Source organism: Neophocaena asiaeorientalis, unplaced genomic scaffold, assembly GCF_003031525.2.
Source record: "Neophocaena asiaeorientalis asiaeorientalis breed wild unplaced genomic scaffold, Neophocaena_asiaeorientalis_V1.1 scaffold488, whole genome shotgun sequence".
Lineage (NCBI taxonomy): Eukaryota > Metazoa > Chordata > Mammalia > Artiodactyla > Phocoenidae > Neophocaena > Neophocaena asiaeorientalis.
In genome coordinates this window covers 224,404-236,424 of record NW_020174047.1, presented here as the reverse complement: position 1 = coordinate 236,424, position 12,021 = coordinate 224,404, and the positions used below count along the sequence as shown (strand labels likewise).

The 12,021-nt window shown below is 40.3% G+C and overlaps 1 protein-coding gene across 1 annotated transcript in view; it reads right to left on the bottom strand.

Annotated features, from left to right (window-relative positions):
- Positions 1-7,213: 7,213 nt before the first annotated feature.
- The window catches only part of VAMP7 (vesicle associated membrane protein 7), a 66,575-nt gene continuing 61,767 nt past the window's right edge, over positions 7,214-12,021 (bottom strand). Inside the window, exon 8 of the mRNA XM_024753971.1 lies at positions 7,214-9,025. Within this exon, the coding sequence (XP_024609739.1) occupies positions 8,957-9,025 (69 nt within the window). The 3' untranslated portion in view covers positions 7,214-8,956. The remainder of the gene's footprint in view (positions 9,026-12,021) is intronic.

Genomic DNA, 12,021 nt, shown 5'->3' with positions numbered 1-12,021 from the left:
AACCCACGCCCCCCGCATCGGCAGGCGGACTCCCAACCACTGTGCCACCAGGGAAGCCCTTAATATTTCTTTTAGGATAGGTTTAGTATTGCTATATTCTTTTAGTTTTTGCTTGTCTGAGAAATTCTTTCTTTTCTATTCTAAATGATAACCTTGGTGGGTAAAGTATCCTAGCTTGCAGGTTTTTCCCCTTCAGGACTTTGGATTCATCTTGCCACTCCCTTCTGCAAAGTCTCTGTAGAGAAACCAGGTGATAGCTTTATGAGGGTTCCCTTGTAACTAACACTTTGTTTTTCTCTTGCTACCTTTAGAATCCTGATATGCCTTGGTTTAGGTCTGTTTGGGTTCATCTTGTTTGGGACCCTCTGTGTTTCCTGTACCTGGATATGTTTCTTTCCTTAGGTTTGGGAAGTTTTCAGCTATAATTTATTCAAGCACATTTTTGATCCCCTTTTCTCTTTCTTCTCCCTTGGGGATCCCTATTGGCATGCTTTATATTATCCCATAAGTCTCATATGTTGCTTTTATTTTTTTTCATTTGTCCTTTCTGTCTGCTGTTCTGATCAGATGATTTCCATTATTCTATCTTTCAGATCACTTATTTGTTCTTCTGTATTATTTACCTTGCTATTTATTGCGTTTAGCTCAGTTTTCATCTTGGCAATTGAGTTGTCTAGTTTTGATTGACTTCTCTTTAAAGTTTTTAGTTCCTTGTTACAGTGATCTGCATTTCTATTGATAGCCTATCTTAATTCCTTCAGCATTTTTATTACCTACTTATTGAACAAAGGGTCTGGTAGACTGAAGGTCTGTTTCATTGTTTGTTCTTTCAGGGGATTTCTCTTGTTCTTTTAATTGGGAGTGATTCCTCTGCTTCTTCATTTTACTTATATTTCTCTGACGCTATGAATTTAGGAGAAACAGTTATCTACTGTTGTCTTGAAGGCCTGTTTTTATGTGGGGTCATCCCTGTGTAGCCTGCACAAGTCTAATATTTTTGGTGCAAGGGCTGTTTTTGGTATGGATGCCTGCCATATCTTTCCTCAGGATGTGTTGGTCATTATCCCCTTGATAGGGGGCATGATAAGTGCTGTGGTGACCAGAGTCTGCACTGGATGTTAGACAGGGCCTCCTCTTTGCTCCATGGTTGTCACAGCCCTTTTGGGGACAGGGTCTGCTCTCCAGTTTTTGGAGTACAAGTCCCCAGATCCAGTTTTAAGCTGAGGTGTGAGGTAGGTGGAATTGGAGTGCTCCTGCTGGGAAAGGAGTCACTGTGTGTTCCTCTCCAAGAGCTGTCCTCCAAGACTTGTACTCTGTGATGTTGCCTGTCACCCATTGTGTGTGCTCACAAAGTACACTGTTGTTGGCACTACACTTGGGTCCACCTCTGCTGTGGAAGCACTTGGAAATCAGCTCAGATTTCAGCCCCACCTCTGTGTGTGTGCACCCATAAAGCCTGCTGCTGCTGGTGCTGGACCCACCTCAGCTACGGGAGCACCAGTAATCACCTTGGATGTCCCCCAGGTGCTGCACTCACAAAACTGCCAGAATGAATCTGCCAAAGTTGCGCACCCACTGGGAGTCAGCTCAGAGTTCAGCCCTCTTGCCCCCCAGAGCTTGCGTGCTCCCAGAACTCATAGCAGTGGAGCTAGGCCCATTGTGAGCAAGCTAAGAATGAGGCTGCTACGGCGGGGCCACACCCCTCCCTTCAGGCAGGCATTGATAATGGGGCTCTTATTGTGGACCTGCACTCCATCCTGCTCACACCACCAGTTGTGGCTCAGACCACACTCCAGGTCCTTTGGGCTGTCTCCACAGAGCCAAACTGAGTCCTGTCCCTGGGTCTGTCCACTGAAGCCTGGATTTCAGCACCCAGCCGATGCATACACTGGCAGGTACACGTGTCAGGCTGGGGTGTTCAGTGAGGTGGCCAGGTGGCCTTCTGTGCAGGTCTCTCTTTGTCCTGCCTGCTGCAAGCAGGCTGCTGCACTCTCCTCTAAGCCTCTGAAGCTCTCTATCTGTCCAGCTAATCTCCCAGCCAGTGAAGGGGGTTCCCAGGATGAGGGCACCTTTCCCCTTTCAGAGTTCCCTCCCTGGGGCATAGGTTCTGTCCTGATTCCTTTTTTTTTTTTTTTTTTTTCCCTTTCGTCCTATCCAGTTATGTGGTGATCTTGCAGCTCTGGCTGTATGATATCATCTGCCAGTGTTCAGCAGGTATTCTGTGAGAATTATTCCACATGTAACTATTTTTTATACATTTGTGGGAGGAGGTGACCTCCATGTCCTTCTATTCCATCTTGATCTCCTGTCTGCTCTCAATTGCTTTGCTCCATTATCTACATCGTAGGCTTCGTCCCACACACTCTGTTCTATATATAGCCTGTCCCTTTAGGGATAGCTTTAGAGCCTTCTATCTCTTGCCTCTCTCCCTGCGTGGAATATCTAAGGCACTTCTCTGGAGCTAGGGACAGGAACCCACTTCCCTCAAAGTGATACCTGTGCTTTCTGACAGGGTGCTGAGCTGGAGTGGCAGCCTGTTTGCCTTGGCACAGAATCTGTACTCTACAACTGACCTGGGGTGAGGGAGATTGGAGCCCCAGTATTTTCATCATGCTGCACCTGAGGTGGAGCCTCTGCCCTATGAAGGGATACTAGGTGGAGGAAGGGAGCCTTGATTCTTGGCTGCACTGACCTAGGATTGAGCCTCTGTAATGTGGAGCTGGGGACATAAGAAGGGCTGGCAGCCTGACACTCCTGGGGAGATTCCATATCTCTTGACTGGAGCTGGAAGAGGAGGGATACCTATCTTCTAGCCTCACTCCATCAAGCTTGAGTTTGGAGGGGAAGAGAGGGAGTGGGTCAGGGTTAAAGTGCCACAGAATCTCACTGTTCTTACCAAGATGTAGCAGACTTTCCTGATTTTTTTTCATGTGCTGACTGCCCTTAAGTCAATTTCCAGGACTGCAATGGTTGTTTTTTTTTTCTTTATCGTTTTCACCAGCGTTGCTTGTTTTACTGGTGTGTGGGTCAAAGTTGATCTTTGTGTGCTCAGTTTATTTACTTCAAAAGCCACATGGAGCCATCAGAGAAAAAGTGGCTTTCAGAAATGTTATCGCTAATCAGAAACCCAGTGTTTATTTTCCTCAGGATTGTTGTGTATGTTTTACCTGTAGCAAGTATTTGCAGACCATAAAGCAAATAATAAAATTAAAATTCATGCCTCTACATTGTAACCTTTAACATGTATTTATCTGTGCTTTATCTATTTATGCACAATGATGAGCAACTGAACTGCCCCTAACCCTGACCCCTACCCCTACTCCTGACAACTACCCCTGGCCCCTGATTCTGACCCTTACCCTGACCCCTATGGAGTCCTTAACCTGATCATAAACATGAACACTGGAAAATACTTGTAATCTTCTAATGGCACACATTTTTGGGATTGTAGTTATGCAGTAATATATAATTGATAAAGGTATACTTTTGATTTCTCATGTCTCACTGTATCTCCAGTCACAATTCTTTACTAGGGTTAGTTTCTAAGCAAGAATCTGAAGTACAAACCAACCTCTAGTATTTATTTTTTTTCCCATATTATAGGGCTGCAGTTAGAGGTGACCCCAAACCTATCCCCCAATATTAATCCCTATACCCTGACCCCCGATGAATTGACACATAAACTCCTTTATCCCTGGATACTCTTTGCTCTGAAATCTACTTCATCTGATATTACAATAGCCATTCCAATTTTCTTGATTGGTGTCAGCATGTATATTGTTCCATGTTTTTACTTTAACCCATTAATGTTTAAAGTGAGTTTCTTATAGGCGTTTAGAGTTGACTCTTCCTTTTTTAAAATTCATTTTGACATTTAACAATGTATTTAACGGGTATGTTTCATTTGGATAGTTTGTATTGCTATGTCTTCAAGGTCAATAATCTTTTCTTCTGAAACGTCTATGCTGTCACTAATTCTAGCCAGTGTATTTTTTATCTCAGAAAACCTAGCCTTCATCTCTAAAAATTCAATGGGCCTTTTCAAATTCCATATCTTTACTTACTTTTTGAAATATAATATTAACAACTTTTTATGTCTTTGGTAATTCTAACATCTGTATCAGTTCCACGTTTATTTTAATTGAATGGCTTTTCCCTTATTATTGGTCATATTTTCTGCTTCTTTGTGTGACTGGTCATTTTTTATTTGCTGCCCTGCCCAACACTCTTTTACCTTGTTTATATTCCCACAAATATATCCTTCAGCTTTGTTCTAGGACAGTTACTTGGAAACAGCTTCTAAGGTCTGGATTTTAAGATTATCCTGGGTGAGACTGTTAAGTCTAGGCCAGTGGTTCTTTTTTCTTTTTTCTCTTTTTTGCGTTACGCGGGCCTCTCCCTGTTGTGGCCTCTCCCATTGCAGAGCACAGGCTCCGGACGCACAGGCTCAGCGGCCATGGCTCACAGGCCCAGCCACTCCGTGGCATGTAGGATCTTCCCAGACCGGGGCACGAACCCGTGTCCCCTGCATCAGCAGGCGGACTCTCAACCACTGTGCCACCAGGGAAGCCCTAGGCCAGTGGTTCTTAACCAAGGTTGATTTTGTTCCCCACCCCAACTTTACAGGAACATTTGGGACATTCTTAGTTGTCACAATTGGAGAGAGGGTGCTCCTGGCATACAGTGGGTTGAGGTCAGGGATGCTGCTAAACATCCCACAATGCACAGGACAACCTCAAAGAACATCTGGCCCCAAAGGCCAACAGTGCCAAGATTGAGAAACCCTGGTCTATGCAAGACCCTTCTGAGTACTCTACCCAATACCCTGTGACTCATGAGGTTTTCCTGTCTATCTCCTGTTTGTAGGGTTATTCCTAGCCCTGTGTGGGTGTAGGATATTCTTCCTTCTAGTCTTTGGGTGGTTCTTTCCCTGCCATTGGGTAGTTTCCTCAGATCTCTAGAGTCCTCTCTCTGCAACTGTCTCATTTGTAGTACCATGCCCTGCCCTGCAAACATCTCTGGGTATCTGTCATGTGTCAACTTAGGGAATCTTCCAGGCTCTTCCTAGGTTCCTTCTCACTCCATTGTAGCCTGGATACTCTCTCAACATAATAAGCTGGGGCAATAATTGGGTTCACCTCTTTGAAATATCACTGCCCTTCATTGCCTGGAGTCCAGTGTCTTAAAAACAGTTGTTTCAAATATTTTGTCCTTTACTGGGTTATTTCAGGTGGGAGGGTAAATACAGTCACTGTTACTCTATCTTGGCCAGAAGTGAAGTCTGTAAGGGGTATTACTGAATTTAATGTTCTCTCTCTGTGCATGAGACTTTTAAACTTTTCTTTATGCTGGTTCAAATTGGAATGCAAATAAAAAACAAGTAAATCAGGATGTCAACCTGTGCATATGAATTTTCTTTCACAGTTATTCTTTTTGGAAGAGATGTAACAAGTCACAACATATTTTGAATTTAGACATTTTGTTTTAGTAAACAACACACATCCAAAATAATTTTGTACAATGTACCTTGACCAAAAGAATGCTTTAACTTCCCAAATGGTCTTTCTCCATAAGATGAAGCAGTTGATCTTAAAAATGAATATAGGAAGAACTTGACTGTGCTAGACTGGCACCACTGTTCTTGCTAGAAGCTGGGAATTTCATTAAAATTCCCTTCCCTATATGCTTTTAGAATTGTTTTGCCAGTGAAATGAACTCACGTAAGACTTGGAAAGCAGAAGGAAAGTGGAGGCCAATACTCTTTGAAGGTCAGGGCAGTCAGACCTGAAGACGCTAAGGTGCCTGACATACCCTAGCTTTTTCTCTATCTCCTCCACTCTGCATCCAGCTCATCCTCTTGACTACTGGCCCTGCTGACCAACTGGGGACACAACTGGGTACTTGGCATCAGGTTTACTGAGCCTGTGGCTCCTTTTCCACACAACTCTTGTCACACACCTATTTTGGCAAACAGACGTGTAGGGATTCTCAGGTTTTCCAACAAGCTCCAACCTGTTCAACAGCATTAGCACTTTAAGTGGAAATGCTTAGGACTGTTCCTCTGATCCCCTGGCACCTCCCTTCCAGACTTTATCTTCCTACTTTGTCATACACCTGTATAAGCCTGAAGACAGTATTAAACCCCTTGTTTCAGTAATACTTGTGTTAGCTCTGTTTTACTCATTGAATTCAAACTGAATCATAGGTTAACCACCACCACCACCACCACTCTACCCCATTTATTATTTTTTAAAAGATGGAGTAATCAGAAACAGATCTGCTTCTAATGTAAAACACTGTAGGAGGGTCTAGGGCTGTTATTTGTGTTGTTATATCAATTTCATTAAGATATCCAGGGAAGCAACCCAATTTCTTCATCTATCTTGAGGCTGGGAAAGCAGAGTTAAGCAAGGAAGAATCATTATCTGATGGAAGCCATATCCATCTATTCTGAAGGAAACTTAGGGACTGTGACACTATTTGACCTTGTGGCCAAGGGTTCGAAGTAAAGAGAAATAATTAGCTTTTACCACTTCTTTCTTTGTTCATAACAACCAAATAGCCTTTTTCCCCCCTCTGTCTGGTTAGGGAATGCACACTTCAGTTGAAACCTGGATGAGGCCTGGGGAGAGTTAAATGGGCTGTTTTTGAGTTGCTCTAGCATGTACAGAAACATATTCTACCATTCTTGACTTCAGTTACCTAGGTTCAAAGGCCCAAAGTGACAGATTATTGTTTCGTTGTGGCCCAGTTTTTGTACATTTCATCTTTGCCACTCTTATTTCTTTTTTTCTTTACCTAAACCTGTTTTGCTCCAACAAATTATTCTCTCTCACCCTCAAATGCCTTCCTTTGAGCCATCTATTTCAGAACCAGTCAGTTGTGTTGAACTGGATTACAATCCCTGGGGTTCTTTTCCTGTTCTGTCTCAACCATGGTCTCAGGATGATGGCTGTAGATGCTGTGTGGTCATTTCATGATCTTTCATTGTTTTTGGTATGCCCTACATACTTTTTAAACTTCTTTTGTGTCTTTTGGTTTTGAAGAAATTTTATACACCTGAGACAGTGCTATAGCTCTTTACTGTAAGGCTCCAGATCACACTTTTAAATGTATTTTCAGCATAAGTAAAATACTTTTCTTCTGTAAACTATGGCAAAATGTCATCAGAAGAAATTAGACTGCAGGAAGAAACTCTAAAACAAGCAACTCATTGTATTACTCTTAAATTTTATTAATGCCTTCAGTTTGTGCATCATTTAAAACAAGATATGTGCTTTAAAAAGCATTCTTATACATAAATAGATCAAGGGATGGTTAAGTAATTTATCCCTAAAACATGCACATCATTTTTATTCAGGTGTGTATAAGAAAGGGAAATAAGCTTTAAGTCTTTTTCTTTGGATTAAAGACATTTGGAAATTATTATTAAGGAATGCCAAATGTTTTCATGGAACAAATGTGTTTTCCAATAGGAAATGCTGATGTAATTAAAAGGCATTAGTGTTGATAAAGAGGACTGAAAAAACATTTTCACTATACATGTTCACCAGGAAAAGAGTCCCAAGGGGTTGAAAATATGTCAAATAAACGAATCAGCATAAATTGAAAGGTATATAGATGGAAGAACAGGTAGCAGGTGCCAGATTATGTGACACATAAATATTCAAGGCACATGATTAGGCTAAAAAGGTGACTAGGTTTTACAGACCAATTTGTTCTTTCATTGGGAAAATAGTCAAATGTAATATAATTTCCATTTACTGGCATTTATTGATAAATAAATGCAATTAGATCTACAGCAGCAAATGCTGTCCTTTCAGATACACACCAAAAGTACACACTAGCTAACAGATGCCAGAGTAGCCAAAGCAGTATGATTACACTCCAGTTATTTCACACTGCAGTTACATGGATGTTAGCTAAAATGTCTTGTACTGTTTCTATGTATCATACTGTCTACTCTCAAGTTTCCCAAAAGAATTCTTCAAAACTAGGCAGATTAAAGAACTTACTAAACCACAAAGGATGCTCAAACTACTATTCAACACCAGTCAAACCCAAACCCTGGAGTTGACTGCTGACTATATTCAGTTTGGGCTTTTCCACTGTGGTTCTCTTCTTTTTCTTTGGTGAGCCAGAGGAATGTGTCTCCCCACTCCCTCCACTACCCATTCTATTGTCTACACAACTGCCCTAAATACCCACCAAAGAAAAAGGAATATGTAAAAAACCACAACCTTCAACAATATTTAAACCACCGTCTTCTCAAATCAACTGCAATGGGGAAACAGAGGCTATCAAGCTCTGTGAGGTTTGTGAATGATCAAAACTTTCTTCCTAAAAGTTAATAATAGGCAGACAAGGATAATTCTGTTTGCTTCTAACAGGCTAGCAAAACGTTCCCCATCTGACTGAGATAAAATGTTTAATACTTTACCTGCTTGGGCTCCTAGAAACACCAACGATTAATTACAATTCCCCAAATAACAACAATTTTCCATGTATTTTATTTTCAAGCACTTAAAACCCTTCAAAATCAAAAGACATTAAGACGAGATGTTAGCAATACTGCCTCTTAAACTTTTGTGTGCACAAAGGTCATCCATAATTTCAGTAGACAGCTCATAAGACAGGTGGTTTCTACCTTGGTGATAGCTTTGTGCAGTTATAAACAAAAATGTATCTCTAAGTAGATGACACTAGTTAACAAACCAAAGAAACAAAATGCCTTTTTAAGGCTACTGCTGCAATAAATGGTTCGGTCTGAAGTGCACTGGAATAAACTGGTTGATAGGACAAAGATAAATCTGGAGGCATAGAAGAATATTAAAAAAAGAGAAAGAAGAGGGTTGAAGAGACTGGCAGACACCATCTGTCAGTATTAAAAGGCTTGAATCACACGCATTGCTTTTAACTCTTTGTTCTCTCATATCCTTGGTTAATGATAACTTTTTTATTTCTTCACACAGCTTGGCCATGTAAATCCACCACAGAGTGGTGACACAATAATATAGATGAATACCTGGGGAGGGGCAGAGAAGGCAATTTTATTTTCTTGAATCCATCATAGGCTCCTAAATAATATATAAAGACTGATGAACAAATATTGGTTCCATTAGAGTAGGAGTTGTGTAATAATACAATACACTAATCAAGTATTTTCAAACACAGAAGTGGAATTAAAATGATCTTTTTTGATATAACCCACATCCACTTGAATTCCACTGTTTTCTTTTCTGGTAGGGAAAGCAGTGGGGTTGTTTCTCTTCACTGGGAAGTAGGCAGAATGGAATTATATAAGCAACTCTACTGATAACATCATTGTCATAAAGATCACAAATTAGCATGATTCCCTTAAGTATGATTTTATAATTAAGTATATTTTTAGGTTTTTGCACATGGATTAATTTTTCATTATCAGGATGATTAAAAATATTAAAAAGCATGAGTAGACTCTACATCTATATCACCTATGAGCAAAAATGTTGCCATGAACCTTTCAGTGGATTACAATGATAATTATAATTACCCAATTATAAGTAACACAGCAAAATTACTAGTCCTAATAAAGATGTACTAGCGTTTTAGGACTCAAAAACAGGATACATTGTATGATTCTGTTACGTGAAGTCCTAGAAGAGGCAAAAGTAGTCCACAGCAAAAGAAATCAGAACAATGGTAGCCACTCAGCTGGGGATGGGGGTTGACTGAGAAAGGACATGAACCATCTTTCTGGGGATGAAAACACTCTGTATCTTGATAAAAGTATGGGTTACACAAATGTGTGAATCTGTCATTGAACTGTATGCTTAAGATATGTGCATTTTCCTTTAAGTATCTCAATTTTAAAAAGCTTTAAAAATTGAAAAAACAAAAAAGAGGTATTAGCTTTTTAATTATGGTATTATAATTTTAAATTATGATATTCTGCATGGCATATGCTTGCTCAGATTACTACATTCCAAAAATAGATTCATTGTAAAATTTAGGTTCACATTAAATCAGTCATTTTGTTCTGATTTAAATTGCAACTTTCTAAGATCTCTAAGTGACTGATTTCATTACTCACACACTTAGAAAAAAATACATTATGAATTACATGCTCCCTACCTAAAGTCAGCAAAGTGTTTTTCCTTACTTCTCTACAAATGTTGGGGGTAGGGGTTATAGAAAATTCTGGTTATTAATAAATAGGCTAAACTACTCAACATATTCACATAAACACAGATATTCCAATTTGATAGAAAGTTGACTCTTTGCCACGGCTAAAATATAAGGATTTTTAAAGCTGAAGTACAATATGTTAGGTGACAACACCTTCTGATAAAGGGTTGGCAAGTTGGCAAAGTACTCTGCATGTAATAAGTAATCAGTAAATATAATCTGAATTTAATAATAGTCTACCTTTATAAATCAATCTAAATTCCTAGACCAAAGAAGGAGGAAGAAGCTAAGCTGAGAAGCCAAGAATGTGCCACCTGAGGATCCTGAACAAGGGAACAATCAAGGCACAATTTCCAGTACAACATTAATAGAGCTATAGCTGCCCTTCTCTGTTAGGCAAGTCCAGCTGTCTAAGGTGGAAGACCTTCAATAGGGGTCAAGGAGAAGTGGAGCTGAGTCAGAGATATCTGCTAGGAGTTAACTTTGGGCATCTGTAAATGAAAAAAGGATGAGGAGGAAATGCTGCTTTGCCCAGACACAAACTACCCCCAAAGCAAAGCATCCCTCCCCCACTCCTTAGAGCAGCAGCTCTCGAGCTTTTGGTTCAGGACTTCTTTACACTCTTAAAAATTAGTGAGGACTCCAAAGACCTCTTGTTTAGAGGTGGGTTATAACTATCAACACTTAACCATATTAGAAATAAAATTTTAAAAATATACCCATTACGTATAAACATAACTAACTACATTTCTGTGAGGTCAGTTTTGTGTGTCAACTTGGGGAGGCTACAGTGCACTGGTATCCAATCAAACACTAATCAAGGTGTTGCTGTATTTTGTAGATGTGATTAAAGCTCATAAATCAGTTGACTTTAAGTAAGGCAGATTATCCTACATAATCTGAATAAGCCTGATCCAAGCAGTTAAAAGGCCTTAAGAGTGGAGCCAAGGTTTCCTTGAAGAAGATATTCTGCCTGTATATACAGGCTTGCTCCTGCCCCTCAGGTCCAGCCAGCCCTTCCTGACAGCCTGCTCTGTGGATTTTGGACTTGCCTAGCCAGCTCTTGCCATTGCAGAAACTAATTCCCTATGATATATCTCTGAATATATATCCAGACAAATTCAAGGAGAGAGTATATTTGTTAACAAGTACAACTTCTATGAAAAAATAATGTTAAAATAAGAATAATAAAAGTTCTTAGAAATTTAAAGCATGGCTTTAAAAAATAAACATTTTAAAATTAATTTTTAAAAAGAAGAACTGGATAGCAGAATGAACAGAGCTGGAAGAGTTAGCTGAATGATTCATCCAGAATGTGTTGCAAAAAGGAGTTTAAACATATTAAAAAGGTTACCAGACATGCAGGATAGTTCAAAGAGGTCCAATATCTTTTTATATTGGGGTTCCAAAAGGAGGACAGCATACAGACTACATTTTTTTTTTTGTTTATATTGATGTGGACCATTTTTAAAGTCTTTATTGAATTTGTTACAATATTGCTTCCATTTTGTGTTTTGGATTTTTTGGCCACGAGGCATGTGGGGGATCTTAGCTCCCCAACCAGGGATTGAACCTGCACCTGCTGCATTGGAAGGCAAAGTCTTAACCACTGGACCACCAGGGAAGTCCCTAGACTACTTTATATTTATAGACAAGGGTAAGTAAATAAGTATTAGGAAACTGAACTCACCATGCATTAAAAGAATACTAAAGGCTTCCCTGGTGGCGTAGTGGTTGAGAGTCCGCCTGCCGATGCAGGGGACACGGGTTTGTGCCCCGGTCCGGGAAGATCCCACATGCCGCGGAGCGGCTGGGCCCATGGGCCATGGCCGCTGAGCCTGCGTGTCTGGAGCC